At 52.1% G+C, this 20,027-nt stretch overlaps 1 protein-coding gene across 2 annotated transcripts in view; it reads left to right on the forward strand.

Moving 5' to 3' along the window:
- The window catches only part of IQSEC2 (IQ motif and Sec7 domain ArfGEF 2), a 77,644-nt gene extending 57,617 nt beyond the window's left edge, over window positions 1-20,027 (forward strand). Inside the window, exons 3-16 of one of the 2 annotated variants that reach the window (XM_019668142.1) lie at window positions 369-630; window positions 1,651-2,052; window positions 4,578-5,473; window positions 6,866-7,027; window positions 7,507-7,629; window positions 8,614-8,780; window positions 10,986-11,125; window positions 11,919-12,044; window positions 13,903-14,002; window positions 14,589-14,750; window positions 16,428-16,601; window positions 17,063-17,112; window positions 17,723-18,492; window positions 18,539-20,027. In XM_019668142.1, coding sequence (XP_019523687.1) covers window positions 369-630; window positions 1,651-2,052; window positions 4,578-5,473; window positions 6,866-7,027; window positions 7,507-7,629; window positions 8,614-8,780; window positions 10,986-11,125; window positions 11,919-12,044; window positions 13,903-14,002; window positions 14,589-14,750; window positions 16,428-16,601; window positions 17,063-17,112; window positions 17,723-18,492; window positions 18,539-18,704 — 3,700 coding nt within the window. In that variant the 3' untranslated portion in view covers window positions 18,705-20,027. Of the gene's footprint in view, window positions 1-368; window positions 631-1,650; window positions 2,053-4,577; window positions 5,474-6,865; window positions 7,028-7,506; window positions 7,630-8,613; window positions 8,781-10,985; window positions 11,126-11,918; window positions 12,045-13,902; window positions 14,003-14,588; window positions 14,751-16,427; window positions 16,602-17,062; window positions 17,113-17,722; window positions 18,493-18,538 lie in introns of those variants that run through there. The other variant, XM_019668141.1, reaches the window with a different exon arrangement.

Genomic DNA, 20,027 nt, shown 5'->3' on the forward strand with positions numbered 1-20,027 from the left:
CTGGGAGAGGGCAGGGGGCACCTGAGGATGGAGCTGTGAGGGGACCAGGACTGGGAGAGGGCAGGGGGCACCTGAGGATGGAGCTGTGAGGGATGGGGCTGAAGGGGAATGAGGAGAGGGCTGCAAAGGCAAGGGGGCCTGATGGGAAGGGATCCTGAGGGCAGTGAGAAGACAGTTTGGCTGGGATGGGATGGGTAGGGGGTGGGGTGTAAAACTCCCTTTTGTCCTTTAAGTTACTTGGGTCCTTATAACTGTGAAGCAGCTGGGGGGCGGGGTTGTGGGAAGGAATCTGGTCCATCCACTCTGTCTGGCCCAGCAGGTCTGTCCTTTGTTCCCACATCCTGGCTCATCTTATCTCATCCCCACAGTGTGGAGGGTGATGCCCCAGGCAGTGACCTGAGCACAGCGGTTGATAGTCCTGGGAGCCAACCCCCCTACCGGCTGAGCCAGCTGTCTTCCACCAGCAGCCACATGGGGGCCCCCCCTGCTGGGGTGGGCCTGCCCTGGGCTCAGCGGGCCCGCCTCCAGCCAGCCAGTGTGGCCCTGAGGAAGCAGGAGGAGGAGGAGATAAAGCGCTCCAAGGCGCTTTCGGACAGCTACGAACTCTCCACAGACCTGCAGGACAAGAAGGTGCAGAGGAGATGGCTTTGGCTGGGAACGGGAGTGGGAATGGGGGTGTGAGCGAATCAAGGGAGGGATTGGGAGGTGGCACTTGAGGCTGGTATCCCGAGAGGGAGAGTAAGACTGGAACGGGAGAAGACAGGCTCTAGGACCCTGCACCCTATCGGGGACTCGTTTGCCACCTATCCACTGGGTCCGGATTCCCTCAGCAAGCGCTGAGCTTCATGCTGGGTCCCGGAGATGCAAAGAGGAATGAGACATGGACCGGTTCGCAAAGATCTCAGTCTAATGGGAGAAGCACACACATAAGTTGACAATTTGAGAAGAGTATGCTACAGTATATCACGCAAGATATTGTTTAGCTAAAGGGGGAGGCACAAAATGCTATGTATAGAAAAAAAAACTGGAAGGACATAAACCAAAATGTTAATTGTGGTTATGCCTAAGTGTTGGGACTTTAGATGAAGCAATCTTATTCCCTTCCTTCCTTCCTTCCTTCCTTCCTTCCTTCCTTCCTTCTCTCTTTCCCTCTCTCCCCTCCCCTCTCTCTTTTCCTTCTTCCTCCCCTCCTTGCTCTCAATCCTTCCTCTTTCTTTCTTTCTTTCTTTCTTTCTTTCTTTCTTTCTTTCTTTCTTTCTTTCTTTCTTTCTTTCTTTCTTTCTTTCTTTCGTTTCTCCCTCCTCCTCCCTCCTCCCTCTCCTCCCCCCTACCTCTCTCCCTTCCTTCCTTCCTTCCTTCCTTCCTTCCTTCCTTCCTTGTTGCTTTCCTTTTTTGCCCTCTCTATGTCTTCTAAGTTTTTTGGAATACTGAATGTCTAGTTCTTGTAAATAGAAAAGAAAACCACAATCCAGTCCCGTGTGACAAGTGCTGTCTGAGGTTAGAGTGAGAAGACAACACTGAGAGCGCAGCCTGGTGCATTCAGGCAGCTGTAAGCAGTTAGCTGCGACTCTGTGGTAGTATGGGTGAGGCCCAGAAAGATGAGGCTGTAGTGACTTTCTTACCTTGTTCCCCTTGACCCTCCTCTGCCAGGTGGAAATGCTGGAGAGGAAGTATGGGGGCTCCTTCCTGAGCCGCAGGGCTGCCAGGACCATCCAGACGGCCTTCCGCCAGTACCGCATGAACAAGAACTTTGAGCGGCTCCGCAGCTCAGCTTCAGAGAGCCGCATGTCCCGGCGCATCATCCTTTCCAACATGCGGATGCAGTTCTCCTTTGAGGAATACGAGAAGGCACAGAACCCTGCGTACTTCGAGGGCAAGCCTGCCTCGCTGGACGAGGGTGCCATGGCTGGTGCCCGGAGCCACCGGCTTGAACGGGGGCTACCATATGGAGGCTCCTGTGGAGGGGGCATTGATGGTGGGGGAAGCTCCGTCACCACATCAGGAGAGTTTTCTAATGACGTCACAGAGCTGGAGGACTCCTTCTCCAAACAGGTCAGCATCCCTGAAAAGGGCCTTTCCTCCCCATCCCCCTTCTCTGACTACTCCTGTGACTTTTTACCTATACTTCAAGCTGAAAGACATTGCCCAACAAACATTTAAAAACAACAACTAGCTACCGTGAGTAGAGACTGTGGATTGGCAAGACAAAAAAATGATATAGTTAAAACAAGCAAGTTACAAATCCGGGGTTGTAGAACACATAAGAAAATTAAAGTTCTCACTCCTTGGAACTTGATCCACTATCAAATTTTGGCCTAAAACAGGTGATGAGCGACTACTCTGTGCCAGGTGCCATGCATGCCTCATAATGACCTGCGAGCTGGGGGAGGGTACCCTGATTTTTAGAGAGGAGGAGACTGAGGCTCTGAGGCCCTGAGAGATGAAGTGACTTTTCCAAACTGGATTTGAGCTCAGCTCTGTCTGGTTCCAAAGCCCATGCCCTTTCGCTTACACCACACTACCACAGACCAGGCTCTGTGCTGGGCACCTTGCGGGAGACAGATGAGCCACCAAGGGTCCTTGTTCTCAAGGATCTCCCAGGTCAGTAGTTCTCAAGGATCTAATGGCCAACATGTGTGCCCATGACTGTCTCCTGAAATAGAGTGTGCTCAGAGCCATGAGAAATGATCACATATAGTACTGTGGGAACCCAGAAGAGGGAGAAGCAGTTTTCTTTTGGGAGAACCAAGAAGGCTGCTTTGAGAAAACAGCACTGGAGCTGGGCCTTACCAGACAGATAAGATTTAGCAAGTTAGAGATAGGCAGAGTGTTGCTTGCATAAGCATTGCATTAGCCAAAAGCATGGAAGGGTGGGAATGTATCAGGCACTGATGGTGGTGGGAGATCATTCTAGGCTTGGGCATGTCAGCACAGCTGCTCAGGTGCAAATCCCAGCTCTGTCATTTCCCAGCTGTGTGACCTTGGGCAAACTGTTTAACCTTACTGAAACATGATCGATAAAATAGAGCTAAACCCTTCTTTTCAGAGTTGTTTTAAAGATTCAGTTCAACTAGGCAATATATATATATATATGAAAACACCTAGTATGTGGTAGATGCTAAGTACATGTTAGTTTCCTTCCTAAAACCAAGGAGGTATTTGGTTGAAATTGTTGAATGAATGAAGGGAGGGAGGAGGAAAGGAAGCTTTGTAAGAGAAGAAATCACTCTGCTCTAACCTCTGTGATCTGGCTCTGCCATCAGCCTGGGCATGCCTTCCTGTAGCTAGTGAAGGGGTGTGTGTGGGGTGGTTAGAGGGAAGGAAAGGAGTATTCAAGAAAAATCTAAATCACTCATCTATTCATTCATACAACAAACATTTAATTGAACATCTCTTCTGTGTCAAGCAATGTATTGAGCTGAGCTAGAAAGAAAGAAACTGGCCCTGGAACCATCCCTCTAGGGGTAGTAGGGGAAAGACGCCCACCATCTGGTGGGGACATCGAGGAACCAGGCCTGGGCCCAGCTCTCAGTGCTATCCCAGTCTGATGGGGAAGGGTATTAGTTTATTGCTGCGTAACAAATCACCCCAAAATTTAGTGGCTTAAAACTGAATTTAAAGACTGAGCTTAAACAACAAACATTTATTATCTCATACAGTTTCTGAGGGCCAGGGATCTGAGAGTGGCTTGGCTGGTGGTTCTGGCTCAGGGTCTCTCATGAGGCTGTAGTCAAGCTGTAGTGCGGGATTGCAATCTCTGAAGACTTGACTAGGGCCGCCGGGTCTGCTTCCAAGCTCACTCATTTGGCTGCTGGCAGGAGGATTCGGGTTGTCATCACATGGGCCTCCCCATAGGACTGTGCATGGCATGGCTTCCCCCAGAGCAAAGGGTCTGAGAGAGAAAGCACAAGTGAGTGAGAGGGCTCAAGACATAAGCTATAGTCTCTCTTTTTTTTTTCCATTTAATGTTTTAGGTATAGTCTTTCATAGCCGAATCTCGGAAGTGATATCCCATCACTTCTGCCATATGTTATCAGCCCCACAGACCAACCCCGGGACAGTATGGTACACAAGGGTGTGGATACCAGGAGGCAGGGATCATTGGGGGCCAGTTTAGAGGCTGGATACCACAGAGAGGCAGAGTTACCAGTCATGGTCTGGATTCTCAAGGCTAAATCTTAAGGATTTCCTAAGACAGAACCAGACAGAGGGCTCTGGGAACCCAGAGGAAGCTGGGATTTTGGTTCACCCAGGGGTTGGTAGAGGCAGGAATGTGGACTGAATCAGGGAGGAGGTGGCATTTGGCTTGGGTCTATATGGACATTAAGGAGGTATTGGGGCATCTGAGAAAGGAACTTGTGGGCATTAGTCTCAGCTCCCTGGGAGTTATTTTATACACTGCAGAGAACCTGTAGAGGTGGGGAGGGGAATCCCCCTTGTTGGCTGACCCACCAGGAAGTTTCCCCCTATTTCCTTCCCTTCCTCCTTCATTCCCACCCCTCTACCATCCCACCGTCCTTCCTTTCATCTTCCCTTCCTTTCTTTCCCTTTCCTTCCTCCCCTCCGTCCCCCAACAGGTAAAGTCTCTGGCTGAATCCATCGATGAGGCCCTGAACTGCCACCCATCAGGGCCCATGTCCGAGGAGCCAGGGTCAGCTCAACTGGAGAAGCGAGAGTCAAAGGAACAGCAAGAGGACAGCTCGGCCACATCCTTCAGTGACCTTCCCCTCTACTTGGATGACCCAGTTCCCCCACCATCCCCTGAACGACTGCCCAGCACAGAGCCCCCACCCCAGGGCCGGCCCGAGTTCTGGGCACCAGCCCCTCTCCCACCAGTTCCTCCACCAGTGCCACCAGGGACCCGGGAAGACGGTAGCCGTGAGGAAGGCACTCGCAGGGGGCCTGGGTGCTTAGAGTGTCGGGATTTCCGGCTGCGAGCCGCCCACCTTCCCCTACTTACCATTGAGCCTCCTAGTGACAGCTCCGTAGACCTGAGTGACCGCTCAGATCGCGGCTCTGTCCACCGCCAGCTGGTGTATGAAGCCGATGGCTGCAGCCCCCATGGGACCCTGAAGCACAAGGGGCCACCAGGCAGGGCCCCGATCCCACACCGCCACTACCCAGCCCCGGAGGGCCCAGCCCCAGCCCCGCCAGGGCCCCTGCCACCAGCCCCCAACAGTGGTACTGGGCCCAGTGGTGTGGCTGGAGGTCGGAGGTTGGGGAAGTGTGAGGCAGCCGGCGAGAACTCTGATGGTGGAGACAATGAGAGCCTTGAAAGCTCCAGCAATTCCAACGAGACCATCAACTGCAGCTCTGGCTCCTCGTCGAGGGACAGCCTGAGGGAACCTCCAGCCACCAGCCTGTGTAAGCAGACTTACCAGCGGGAAACGAGGCACAGTTGGGACTCACCAGCCTTCAACAACGACGTGGTGCAGAGGCGCCATTACAGAATTGGCCTCAACCTCTTCAATAAGTATGTGCTCCCGTTCCCACCCTCTTGCCCCTTCCTACCCTGCCACTGCACACTTTGACTTCAAGGCTGAACTCCAAGCAGTGATCCGCTACCACCATCCTCTCATTTTGTGGGCGGTGTTTCTCCTCAGCTGTTCAGGGAAGAGGGTTGACAGCAAGGTAGCAGAGTAGAAAGCTCCCCACCACCACCCCCCACAACATACCCATTAGAGGTACTTCTAGTACCGCCTATGATGAGCTGTGTGATCTCTGGGCCCCAGTGCATGGTCTATAGGACGGATTCTGAACCTGTGGTCCCCCATCTCCCTTTCTTGGTGGGGAGTTGATGTGGTGTGTGAAGAGTCCTGCTCTGAGGAACAGGAGACCTGGACCCTTAGCCTGACTTCGGCCAGACTCACTGTGTAGCCCTGGGCAGGATAGATTCCTTCCTTGGGCTTCAGTGTTTCCATCTATCCACTAGCAGGGTGTGTATATTTGAGGTGTCGCAGGGCAGGGTGGGGTGATGGACTAGTCAGTGACCAGGACTGAGCTCCTTCTAGGTGGGTAGTCTTGTGCCAGGTGCTTAGGAATGGGGTGGGAGAGTGACATTTGTTTAGAAAATAGTAAGAAAATAAATGCCTTATGTCTGTAGCCTATTAGACACTGCCACCTATATTTAGTTATCAGAAAAACTCGGCAAGGTGGGTGGTAGTGTCCCTATTTTACTGAGAAGGAACAGGCTTGGAGAAGTAAATGGAATTGTCCCAAGTTAAGCATGGTAAGTGATGGGTCTGAGACTCCTGTCACACCAAAGTCTCCTCCAAATTCTCGCCCCGTGGGGTCCTAAGGCTCTGGGGTTCTGAATATGGGATAGCTCAGACCCAGAGTTGGCCTAGTGGAAAGTAGGGAGCACCTTGTCTGTGGAAACACTCAGAGGCTGGGTGATACCTGTCTGGGTGGCTGGGGGATGTGAGTGGGATGTGGGAGAAGGAGCAAAGTAACGTCTTCATTTCATTCCTACTCTGAGGGCCTAGGACTCCGAGAGAAGGGCTTAGCCTGGAGCTCAGGCCCTCTCCCAGGACTCCTCAGTGCCTGTTGGGAATACCAAAGCTCCTGACATAGAACAAGCTCTTACTAGATCTTAATTTTTCTTTAAATTGTAGCATGGCTCCAGTGAAGGAGGAAGTTGGGTTGAGAATACCTTGGAGATCTGAAGCTCTGTGAAATGGCAAAGTGGCTTCCTCTCCTTGGGCCTCAGTTCTTACCTATACCATGAAGGGATTGGACCAAATTATATATTCGACTTCCTTGGTTCTCTGAGGCCATGATTGGGCCCAAAATTCATTCAAGAAATGGGACAGAGGGCAGAATTCCAGGAAGACAGTCATCTCATTTAACTCCCCTATTTCTGCAGGAAGCCAGAGAAGGGTATCCAGTATCTCATTGAGCGGGGCTTCCTGTCAGACACACCGGTGGGAGTGGCTCACTTCATCCTGGAGCGGAAAGGCCTGAGCCGGCAGATGATAGGGGAATTCCTAGGGAACCGGCAGAAGCAGTTCAACAGAGACGTGTTGGAGTGAGGACTCAAGGATGGGGCAGGCGGGCCAGGGATTCCTGGAAAAGAAGGGCAGGAGGGAGGAGGGGGGAAGCCTGTCCTTTCTGCTCAGATAAATTGTAAAATAGGATGAATAGCCCTTCCTGCTCCCATACTCCTCTGCCCATAAGACTTCCCATCTCTCTTGGCCCTATTCCTGAAGTCTTCCGGGTGGCCCCAGGCAAGGCATGCTTGTCCTATGGCCTGCTTTGGGCCTCTGTTTTCTCATCTCTGAAATGAGTCAGTTGATGGAAAGGACTTTTAGTAACCATGTGTCTTGATTTTTCTGGGATGAATTCAATTTCAAATGTTCCATTCTCATATGTACTTGCTTGGGCCACGGGTTCAGATTTTGTGGAAGTCTGTCCGTGGGGGTATTTGTCCATCTGAGCAGGTCTGAGTGGGTCAGAGGTTTCCTGCAGAGGAATTGAGAGGGTCACACCCTCTTCTTTGCTCCTCAGCTGTGTGGTGGATGAGATGGACTTCTCCTCCATGGATTTGGATGATGCACTCCGGAAGTTCCAGTCCCATATCCGGGTTCAGGGTGAGGCCCAAAAAGTGGAACGACTCATCGAAGCCTTCAGGTATGCCTGCTTCCCACTGCTAAAGCTGCCCTTCCCTATTTTGGGGGGCAGCATAGTGTGTCTTCAGATCACCTCTCTGAGCCTCATACTCTCCTCATCAGAAAATGGCAATTACAAATCTTATCTGGCAAGACAGTTAAGTTGTGAGGATCACAGGTAATGTGCATAAAGTAGCTAGCTCAGCATCTAGGACATGGGCCTCCAAAGGGACAACAGCATCAGCAACAATAGCTAACGTGTGTTGAGCACTTCCAGGTATCAGGTGCTTAACTGGGCACTTTTCATGATTATATCGCTGAATACTCACAACAACCCTATGAGGTAGGTGCTTCTATTATTATTCCCATTTTGCAGATGAGAAATCGGAAGTTTAGAGAGGTTAAATCACTTGCCCAGAGTCATACAGTGAGTAAGCAGGGAGACCAGAATTTGGACTCATGTGTGTCTGACTCTATGACCCATTCCCTGAACTCTTATCCTCTACTATGAATGCTGCGGGGATCAGGCAGACATGGGTATAAATCCTGGTCCCGCCACTTTTGGATATTTAGAGGAGAAACAGGAGAGTTGCTGAGAACTTGTTTCCTATAATGGGACAAGGATTTGCTTTGCAGTCAGAAAGATCTAGATTTTCATCTTGGCTTCCCCATTTACCAGCTTTATTACCTTGGGCAAGTTACCTTACCACTTGGGGTCTCAGTCACTTCATCTGTGAAATGGGGCTGCTAATAGCTCCCCTGAAGGGCTGTGATAGGATTATATGAGACAATGTACATAAATCCCCTGGAAGAGCTCAGGAAAAGGTAGTGATTGTGGTTTTTCCATGCTAGTCTTGGGGAAACTCTGAAGAAAGGACAGACCCAAAGGGCTTGGGAGTACTTTTCAAAGGAGAGGGTTGGTGGTGCCAGACTTGGAGGATGGTAGGTAGGTGGAGATTATTGGTGCCTAACCCTGACCCTGACCCTGACCCCTCCTGTCCTGCAGCCAGCGGTACTGTGTGTGTAACCCAGCCCTCGTGCGCCAGTTCCGGAACCCGGACACCATCTTCATCCTTGCTTTTGCCATCATCCTCCTGAATACTGACATGTACAGTCCCAGCGTCAAGGCTGAACGCAAGATGAAACTAGATGACTTCATCAAGAACCTGAGAGGTGACCCCAGACCTCCTTTTCCTGTCCTTCACCTGGGAAGGGCAAGTGGACAGGGTGGGGGATAGGGTGGGGAAGGACTAGGAGATAACCTCTGCTCTCCGGAAGTGAACCTGTGATGCTCTCACTTTCACCAAGGCTGGATGCTCCCAGGGCATTCCCTTACTAATTCAATCAGTCGTTTGTCCATCTGCTGGCTCCCACACCGAACATTGCCTGAGCAGGTCCTGAACAAGAGAATTAAAAGCCCTGACTCTTACGGAGCTTACACGAATTCACCCAGTCATTCACACGTCCATTCACTCATCACTCCCTCCTTTTCTCTCTTCTTTATTTATGCCCATAAAGACTCACTTGATTATTTTAGTACTCTTTTCTCTCTTCGTGCATTCATTTTTTCATTTGACCAACCAGCCAGCCAGTCAATACAAACCCGAGTGCCTCATATGTGCCAGGCGCTATGATGGGCACTAAGGACAATGGAGGGGCGTCTGCCATAGTCCCTGCCCCTAGAGAGCTCCCTGTTCATGGGAGAGACTGACTTATAGTACTAGGAACCAAGCACAAGACAGAAAGCAAGCTGTGATGTCAGGCAGCCCGAAAGTACAGTCAGAGCTCAGAGGAGGGAGAGCCCACCTCCAACGTGCTTCCTGGAGGAAGCAGTATTTTCATTTTAAGATGGGCTTTGAACGCACTGATAATGTGGCAGAATGGCGATAGAGGAGGGCTTAGCTAGCAGTAAGAATCACAAAGGCACAGAAGTAGGAAAATGTAAAATTGTCTGGAGAACAATTGAGATGGGTTAGACAATCCAGTTGGAAAGGTCAGTTGGAACCAATATACGAGGGCCTTGAGTGCCAGATTAAAGGGGTCACCTTGACCTTTTTTCTTGGTTTATTGTATTGATGTCAGGCCCTGCCTCTCACCAAAGAGCAGCCTACTAAAAATGGCACAGATGTTAGGATTATTGAAACAGAAATGAAAGCGGAAATAGAATTGCGGAAAAACAAACAGACAAGACAAATTTGCTGACCGGCAGGGTTTGCACAGTTGTTGGGCTTAAGGTCTCTGGCAGCTGAGGTCAAAAGGCAGTGCAATGATGGATGTGCTTTTAGCACCTGTCCAAGGAGGAGATGTGGCATTTTCAAAGGAGAAATGTTTTCTCCAGAAGAAGGTTTAAGTGAATAGGTTTCGCTCAGCAGACAATCAGGAGTGAAGAATGGTAGACAGGAGGAGGGAGTTAGTAGATCAGAGGCCATCGGGAGCTGTTTCCCAGAATCCTGCCATCATTCATTCATTCATTCATTTCACTCATTCTCCCTCCCTCCCCACCCCTCTCTCTATGTATATGTGTATGTATATATATTTTATATGTGTATATATATATATATATGTATATCTTTCCCTCTCCAATTATTAAATGAATAAACAAACAAATGAAATGAACACCTGCTCACTCCAGAGCTTTTGGAAATATAGAAAATTAGAAAACTTCTTTTAATCACCCAAATTCTGCCCGATAGAGGCAACAATGGTAGATATTTTGATGTATTTTAGTCTTTTTTCCTATGGTTATGTAACTTTATATAAAGTAAAGATCATGCATGCAATTCACTATCCCGCTCTTTTCACTTAACTTGCTACAGGAATTCTCTCGTGCTTTTTGTAAACATCAAGTTTTTAATAGCTGTAAATTATTTTATTAAACAGATATACTTAGCTTTACTTAATTGTTCCTCTATTGTTAGAACTTAGGTTATTTCAACATTTTGCCCTAAGTAGTACTTGTACATGTCTTTGCACATATTTCTGAGTAATTCCTTAGGGCGGATTCCTAGAAGAGGAAAATCACTGAATATTTAGGATCTTGCCAAATTACCTTCCAAAATAGTTATGTTAACATACGTGCCTACTTCCCTGCACTCTTACTGTACTGGATATTATCATTTAGCATTATTTTTGCTATTTAGAAAGGCAAACAAAAGTATCGAAGTGTTTTAATCACAGTGTGCTCTGAGTTGTTTAGACAAAACCACTTTGTGGAGGAAAGCAACTGGCTATCTGCTTGAAGGGTGTCTTTCCTGGCTCTATCCTGACTGAGGGACTGAGGGTGCCACTCCTTCTAGTCCTGGCCAATGTTATGGCCCATGTCTGGGTGCCGCTCCCCACATTTGTGGAATATATCCCTGTGTTACTGCCCCCACTCAGGGGTTGACAACGGTGAAGACATCCCTCGAGACCTCCTAGTGGGCATCTACCAGCGCATCCAGGGGCGCGAACTGCGGACCAACGATGACCATGTGTCCCAGGTCCAGGCTGTGGAGCGCATGATTGTGGGCAAGAAGCCGGTAAGTGACTTGGGTGGTTTCAGAGGGGACAGGGTTTGGGTCTGCCTCTGCCACCGAGTGGTAAGTCAGTGCCCCTCTCTGAGCCTCAGGCCCCCTCACTTGCCAAATGGAGTGGGTGATAATGCATTCCTTAGGGGTCATGATGCATACTGAGTGAGGTGCTCTATGGGAGTACATCTAGCACACTGCAAGGCACACAGTCAGTGCTGTATAGATAATAACATCCTTCCCACCTCTGGTTTTGCCTGTCCATCCCAAGCGAGGAGCCAAGCTAATAGTTAATTGATAACCAAAGTCAAGAACACACTCCAGTCTTTTAGTCAACAAACATTGATAGATGCCTTTTCACTGAGCCCAGCATTTTACTGGGTACCAAGGATGCAGGTATGAGTCAGACATGGTCTCTGACCTTGGGGGTGCTCACAGACTGGGGGGGGGGGTCAGACAAAGACACAATAGTTCTGCCTTACATTTAGTTTAGGAGAGCACAAAAGAGGGAGAGGTCATTTTCAGCCTAGGGAGATCAGGAACGGCTTCTTGGAAGAGATATCACTGGAACTGGGATTCGGAAGAAGGGTGGAATGTGGCCACATGAAGCTGGGCACGAAAGGCATTCCAAACAGAGGGAGCTACTGGGGCAAAGGCAAAGCAGCAGGAAAGTCCGGGCCTTCGTTTCTCAGGCTCCTGGTATCCGAGTGACAGTGATATGTATCAGAGGTTAACATCCTCTTGCAGTCCATGTTAAGGTGCCTAAAGCTGCCATGCTGACACCTACTTCTTCATGCCTATCTAGGTCCTGTCTCTTCCTCACCGTCGACTGGTTTGCTGCTGCCAGCTCTATGAGGTGCCAGATCCCAACCGCCCCCAGAGGCTAGGGTTGCATCAGCGGGAGGTCTTCCTCTTCAATGACCTCCTCGTGGTATGAGCACTGTGGGGAAGGAGATGGAAGGGAGGTGGTGAGCTGGGCCCCTGCGTCTGGTGTGAATCACGTTAACATTGGTGGTGAAGGTGTGGGAGGTGAAGTGCTTGGCCATGTGATCTATGTGGTCTTGGACAAGGCCACCCCTACCCCTCCTTTATTTCCCGGATCCATTTGGAGGTAGTGATAGCCACACAGAGGCAAAAAAATGTGAGGATCAAGGGAGATGAAAGACGTACAACCTGGGAAGTGGTAGGAAATGTCCTGTCCCCTTAATAGCCCGGAGGGTTGGGTAGACGGAAGTGAACCTGTGACCCTAGGGTCATTCTGAAACCTTCAGGTGGTCGGGATACTTGAAGTGATTCTTAAAACCGAGCTCATCACCGTTGTCAATATGCGTCTTTCAGAGCTGAGACTCTTAGGATTCTGCAGGTGGGAAGGGAATTTCAGGGTCTCCTGTCCAACCTCTTAGCCAGAGCAAGAGCTGGCTTCCTGCATGGCTCCTTGCTTGCATGACTGTGAGGACAGAAGGCTGCCTTCCCTCAAGGCAGCCAGTTTCCCTGTCAGACATCTCTGACTGCTAGACTCTGTCTCCTGATAGGTTTCCTCCAATGAATGTCATTCAACCCTTGGGATCGCGGAGAACAAGGGTTCTCCCTCTGCTTAGGGATTTCAGGACTGTGACTTGTCCCCCTTGATCTTCTCTCCTTTAGAACAGAGTCTCTCAACTTTGGCACTATTGACATTTAGGACCGGATAATTCTTTGTTGTGGGGGCTATTCTGTGCATTGTAGGATGTTTAGCCACACCCTGGCCTCTACCTACTAGATGTCTGTAGCACTTTCTCAACCAAATATGTCTCCAGACATTGCTAAATGTCTCCTGGGAGGGGAGTCATTCCCAGTTGGGAGTCACTGCTTTAGATGAAGCTCCTCCAATGCCCTCTCTGAGCCTTAATTCCTCCTCTGTGAAATGGGGCTACTCCCTATCTCATAGGGTTGTCCTGAGGATGAAATAAGAGGTCAGATGTGGAATAGCCTAACCCAGAGGAGTGCCTGGCCCACACAGGTGCTGAGTAAATGTTTCAATATCTGTCACTCACTGACACCTCATGCTAGGCACTGGGTTCACAGAGATGACTGAGACTCGGTCCTTGTTCTTGGGGAGCACACAGTCCAAAGGACTAAAAAAATATTTTGCCTAACTGTGCGCTGTAACCATCCTGAAATCAAATAATTCGCTTTTAAACGCAAAATGCAGACTGCTCTAATTGCAGACTGTCTGAGGCGTTCATAACCTATGTTGGTTGAGTCCAGAGTGCCCAAGTACTTGATAAAGACCGTGGGTTGTTGGGAGGAAGACTTGTTCACTGTATACATTGGTTCAGCGGAGATTGCCATTGTGTGCTGGGGCCCGTGGGGGTGGGCAAGATGCCTGAAAACCAGACTCCTGCCTCTTGGTGCTCCTGGTCCAGCAGGGGGCGATCGCACCTAAAGAATGTTGTCAAGCCTGATGGTGAAAGGCACTGAACCAGCACTCTGGGAGCAAAGGAGGTGGGAGTGGGGGATCTCTGTGGGGTGTTAGGACAAGCTTCCTGGGGGGAGCAGCATTCAGTTACTTCCTGTGAAAACTAAGTGCCTGTTTGTGCGGCGTCATTACATCAGGAGCTTGCATTTTCTCCTGCCTCTCCTGTTCTGCTCCTCAAGCTTCTGTTCTCCCCAACTTCTGGGTATGTGTGTTTGTGTGTATATGTCTGTTGGTGGTGGTGGGAGGGGAGGGAGGCGAGGGGAAATAGGTGCCATGTGAAAATTCCCCACCCCAAACCCTGCCTCTTGTCTTTGTCCCATCCCTGCCAAAGGTCACCAAAATTTTCCAGAAGAAGAAGATCTTGGTGACGTACAGCTTCCGTCAATCCTTCCCCCTCGTGGAAATGCACATGCAGCTCTTCCAGAATTCATGTGAGTGCCTTCTTGGACCCCATCCTCCCAACCAAGAGTCTATGCCGTGGCCCCCATGTTCACCCTTCATCCACACCAACCTCCAGTTTTCAGAGTCCTTTATAACTAGTCTAAGGTCTCCAAAGCACCTACTTGGTCCTGGGATGCAAGGCAGGCCAGGGTGGAGTATGACTAGGGTCTGTGCCCTGGAGAGAGAGCTCATGGTCTCACAGAGAACCGCAGCGTGTATGTTTTCTGGTGGGCCCAAAAGATGGTGAACACGCTGTTCTTTGAAGGACTGAGCCAAGGGAGCTTTGTTGGGTGGCCTTCTGGACAGCAGAAGCAATGTGAGAAGAGGCAGGGGTGTGGAGGAAGGGGTTCTAGAGAGCATTCAGAGTTCAGTTTGCCCTTTCATCCCGGAGCAGAGGGAGTAGCAGGGCCATGACTCCCAGAAGGCTTTGGGGGGCTTTGGGAACAAAGTGGGGACACTGAAGATGCTTGAGCAGAGAAGAGGTTCAATCAGAGTTGGACCTTAGAAAATTATTTTGCATATGAGACCCATTGCCTCAGTCCTGACAGAGGGGTCCCACCTCCCCTTGCCCCACAGATTACCAGTTTGGGATCAAGTTGCTGTCTGCGGTACCTGGCGGGGAGCGCAAAGTCCTCATCATCTTCAATGCCCCCAGCCTCCAGGACCGGCTGCGCTTCACGTCTGACCTGCGCGAGTCCATCGCTGAGGTGCAGGAGATGGAGAAATACCGCGTGGAGTGTGAGTAGCCTTGCCATGTCTCCTTCCTCACCTCCCGATATGGTGCCCTGCTGCCACCAAGAATACTGTCCTCTGAGAATCTCAGAGTTGAGGGTTGGCTTGTCCAACCTTCCTACCCCCATTCCAGGAACCCTTCAGCCTCTGCTTAAATACCTTCAGTGACAAGGGGCTCATTACCTATCAACCTCTGATTATTATTCCAAGCCATCACTATGAGGCGACTCTTCCTTCTAATGAAAGGCCGCAGGGAAAAGAATCAGGGTATTGGAGGCAGGACTCTAGTTTTAGTTCCCAGGTATGCTACTGATTATCTGGGTAAACTGGGGCAACTTGCCTGACTCTCTGAGTCCCAATTTCTTCCTATATGAAATTGGAGTAACGAAATCTCCTTCACAGAGCTGTGGAGATTCCACGAGATAAGGCCAACGAAGTGTCCTCCATACTAATGGGACTCTAGTGTTGAACATCCTAGGTGTCCAGCAAATGTTATTCTCCTTCCCAGCCTCTCCTCTCCTCTCCCCACATGCCGTTTCCTCAGCTGAGTCCCAGTGACCCGTTCTCCCAGCCTCGAGGGGCCACACCAAGTCATTTTGATCATATGTAATGGATAATAGCGATTACATCTCATTCCTCCCAATGCCATTCAAGTTTTTTTTCTCCTCCAGACTATGCAGTCACAGTTAAGTAACATGGTGTTAAGGAGAAAGAGGCAGGCAGACAGAGAGAGAGAGAGAGACAGAGATGGAGGCAGTGGACAGCTCCTTGGTGGGAGGGGGGGGCTTCACAGTTCCAAGATCTACTCTACTCCTCAGCAAGGCGGGGTCACAAATTTCAGTTCACCAGATCCTTGAGACCCTGGGACATGCAGAGACAGGGGTGAGCATACTGAGATAAGGGGAGGGCGCTAAAAGTCTCCATGACCTCTGCAGGGGAGGGGAGGAATTGTATGAAGGCGAGAGAGTACGGGCTCTGGACTCAGGCAGACCTGCTTCCAGAATGTCAGCTCCCCCATTTCCAGCTGCATGACTGAGCAAGCTCTATGACTTCTCAGATTCTGACTTTCTTCCCCCTGAAAAATGTGAATGGTAATACTTACCTCAGAACCCTTGTGAGGATTAAGAGAGATCAAGGATGCATAGCGCCCGGCATACTTCTAGTACTTAACAGAGGACACGTTTCCTGTCTGTTTCCTGCTCCTGACCTTCCAGGAGCCCTTTGCTCTGAAGCAAGGTATCTGCGCATTGAGCAGACTCTGGAATGATTGCCCTTCGCCACAGTCTAGAAGGGCCTTCCTGCCCCTGCTGTGAACCAGCCACTGTGAAGCTCTGTTTTGAAGGGCAGGGGTCGTTTGGGAGACCAAACTGAGAGCAGGCGGGGGAGGGGAGAAGCAAGATGGATGAAAGGAAGGGGAGAGGAGCAGGAGGAGCGGGCACTGAGAGGGAGAAAGGGAAGACCACCAGAGGAGATGGCAAAAGATGGGGCTGGGTGCTGTAGGGGGCTTGGGAGATGTAGCTGTGGGTGGAGGGGATGTGCTGGCGGCCCAAGGGGCAACGCAGGGGGGGCCCTGGGGACAGAGCAGGTGAGGAGAGGCAAGGGCCATGGAGGGCTGGGGTCAGTCGGGCGGCCTTTCACTCCTGTTCCTAACCTTCGCTCCCTGTCTCCCTCACTTCCACCCAGCGGAGCTGGAGAAGCAGAAAGGTATGATGCGGCCTAACGCTTCACAGCCTGGAGGGGCCAAGGACTCAGTGAATGGCACGCTGGCCCGCAGCAGCCTGGAGGATACATATGGAGCAGGCGATGGGCTCAAACGGGGAGCACTCAGCAGCTCCCTGCGAGACCTCTCAGATGCAGGCAAGTCTTCCAGGCCCTGGGGACATGTGGGCCCCAGTGTCCTCTTAGCCTCCTTTCATTGACCGCCAGCCTTCCCTGCACCCGCCACACACGCACGCCCCCTGCCTTCATCTAGAGCCTTGGGCGCTGTGCCACAGGGGGCCTGGGAGCCAGGTCAGAACAGGTGGAGCCCAGAGTTTGGGCCAGGGAGTGTGAAGTGGGGCCACAGTCTTAGCCCCTCTCTGCTGCTCCACCTCTCCTCCTCTCTTTCCTCTTCTATTTCTCCGGCTCCACTTCTCCTTCTCCATCTCGTCCTCCTTTTGCTCCTCCTTCTCCACCTCTCCTCCTCCCCACCACCCCCTCTTCAACGGGGGAAAGGGAATAGGGGTGTCTGTCCCCGGGAGGGGCCCAGCTCTGGAGCCCAGCAGGGTGGGGAGGGGGGGTTGCTGCTCTGACGCTGGGCTCCTTGCTTGTGGGTGCAGGGAAGCGGGGGCGGCGTAACAGCGTGGGATCGCTGGACAGCACCATCGAAGTAAGTGCCAGCTCCTGCCCCACTCATCCTCTGCATGAGCCCCGCCCCGCTGCCATGGACCCTGGAGGAGGAAGGGACCTGTTGCTTCCCCCCTCTTCCCTGCTGGGAACCCTGCGACTACCTCTCCCAGCCAACCACTCTCTCCATCTGTCCTCAACTCTGTCTGTCCTCACTCTGCCTGTCTCTCAGTCTGTCTTCCACTCTCCCGAGACCCCTCCCAACCCCTGGGCCAACTCTGAGTAGTAAAGCCCTTGGAGTTGGGCCGCGGGGAGCTCTTCCCTCCAAGTCCTCCAAGTCCTCCCTCTTGGAGCCTGAGCAAGTCACTCTGTCTCCCTGGGCCTAACATTCTCTCTGCTTGCAAAATGGGGGTGAGGAGGAGAGACTGCTAATTCTTCCCCTCCCAGCTGAGGCTCAGATGAGATAGTGGATGTGACAGCAGAGCTCTGCAAGCTGGGGAGCTTCATTTACAAGTACAGGACTGTTACTTTGGTTTTCTTGATGCCTCGGGGTTCCTGTTTCCCTAGCTCCAGCCCTCAGGGCCCGGGAGGAGTTTAGGGTTGGGGATTTAGGACCTCTAGACTGGCCTGACTTCCCCCCTCCCCCCTTCCAGGGGTCCGTTATTAGCAGTCCACGCCCTCACCAGAGGATGCCACCTCCACCCCCACCCCCGCCGCCAGAGGAGTACAAGAGCCAGAGGCCCGTCTCCAACTCCTCATCCTTCCTGGGCTCCCTATTTGGAAGCAAGCGGGGCAAGGGGCCCTTCCAGATGCCGCCACCGCCAACAGGCCAGGCCTCTGCTTCCTCTTCATCTGCTTCTTCCACCCACCACCACCACCACCACCACCACCATGGTCACAGCCACGGTGGCCTGGGGGTGCTGCCCGATGGGCAGTCCAAGCTCCAGGCCCTGCATGCCCAGTATTGTCAAGGACCAGGCCCTGCCCCACCACCCTACCTCCCACCCCAGCAACCCCCTCTCCTGCCCCAGCTGGGCTCCATTCCACCACCTCCCGCCTCAGCCCCACCTGTGGGGCCACATCGCCACTTCCATGCCCACGGCCCAGTCCCAGGCCCCCAGCACTACACCTTGGGCCGGCCAGGCAGGGCTCCCAGACGGGGGGCTGGAGGACACCCTCAGTTTGCTCCACATGGCCGCCACCCTCTGCACCAGCCCACATCCCCATTGCCCCTGTACAGTCCTGCCCCCCAGCACCCACCAGCCCACAAACAGGGCCCCAAGCACTTCATCTTCAGCCACCATCCACAGATGATGCCAGCAGCAGGGGCCTCTGGGGGCCCCGGATCCCGGCCACCAGGGGGCTCCTACTCCCACCCCCATCATCCCCAGTCACCATTGTCACCACACTCAAACATCAAACGGTCACCCCACCTGACCTGTCAGCTCTCCTTTCCAAGCCTCTCTCAGCCCCATCCCTTCCTGTCTGCCCCCACCCTCACCCCACACCCCGCACTCACCCCTGCCACCCACTTCCCCCCATGGCCCACTGCACGCCTCTGGGCCCCCTGGCACGGCCAACCCACCCACTGCAAACCCTAAGGCCAAGCCAAGTCGGATCAGCACCGTGGTCTGATGAATGGAGAGAGTGAGCTGGGGCCCAGGGAGGTCTGGGGAATCCACAGGAGAGGGGCCTTGCATCCTCTCTGCTTCTTCAGTTTTTTCCAAAATATACTATATACACATAGAAATCTCATCCTCCCTACTTCCTCCCTGCCTTGGGACCCCTCCTCTAATCTCCAACAGTCGCCATGGGGTTTGCTTCCAGATTCAAGGACCACTTGAAGCCTGGACACAGGGCTCTTGAGCTCTGGGGAGTGATGAGGACCTTTTGGAGATCCTTGCCCTCTTTTTCCTCTCTTCATCTCCCCCTTTTTTCCCCCGCCCCCGGGAGATTTAGCTGGGTGGCCTCAGACCTCTGAGCCAGTGTGAGCTCCCGGTCAGCTCTGGCTGGTAGGGAAGGGCAGAAGGAGTGAGGTTGAAGACTTCCCCAGGGCGCCCCTGGCCGTGTGGAGCTAGTAGGGAGCTTCATAGAGTTGTGGCCAAACCTCAGCTGGCTCGGCCCTCTCTTTGACCTTAGGGCCTTGCCACACACTTCCATGTGTCTCTCCACCTGCCGGAGGACACGGACTGTCAGTGCACTCAGTGGGTGGGGTCCACTTATACTGGCCCCCAGATGGGGCAGTGCTTCCTCTCCAGAGCCAGTCAATGCCCCAGCCCAGACCTCTTCAGCTTCAGGACCTTGAGTCTCCTTGCTGCGTTCTTATCCTGATCAAAGTCCAGACAGGTTTGGGGGGGGGCTCAAGTCTGGGATGAGAAGGGCACTGCCCTCCCTCACCCATATTGCATGCCCCCCCCATTCCCTTACACCTACCCCACCTACAACTGAGACAATGCACTTTACAGATATCACCCACACACACCTCGCTGGGGCAGGGCACCCAGCATCAGCCTTGGGGAGAGAGGCTCCCAGAGGGCCACCATGAGCCCAAGATGTCCTTCCTGAGCCAGAGATTGAAGCCATCAGAGTGGGGGCTGGGAACCAGGATGCCTGAGTCCTTCTGTCCACCAAAATCTCCACTGCCTCTTCAGCCCCTTTACAGCCCTGTTTATTTATTATAAATATATTTTTTACAAGCCCCAGCTCCTCTTTTTGCCCCACATATCCAGCTCCTTTCTCAGCTCCTGCCTCCCTCTCCCCTTTCTGCCATGGGCTGCAGTACAGACAAACAGACAGATCTTGGCTGAATGAAGGGCCAGGGACCGTGGGACCTGGGGGTGCGGGAGTACAGCAGCGGGAGGGGCTGTATGGAGAGGAGCTGGGGTTCAGGCATTGTCTTTTTTCCTCCTTGTATATAAGAATGTATATTTGATGCCTCATAAAAGACCTTGTGCTCAC

Source organism: Hipposideros armiger, unplaced genomic scaffold (genome assembly GCF_001890085.2).
Source record: "Hipposideros armiger isolate ML-2016 unplaced genomic scaffold, ASM189008v1 scaffold_518, whole genome shotgun sequence".
In the NCBI taxonomy this organism is placed as follows: Eukaryota; Metazoa; Chordata; class Mammalia; order Chiroptera; family Hipposideridae; genus Hipposideros; species Hipposideros armiger.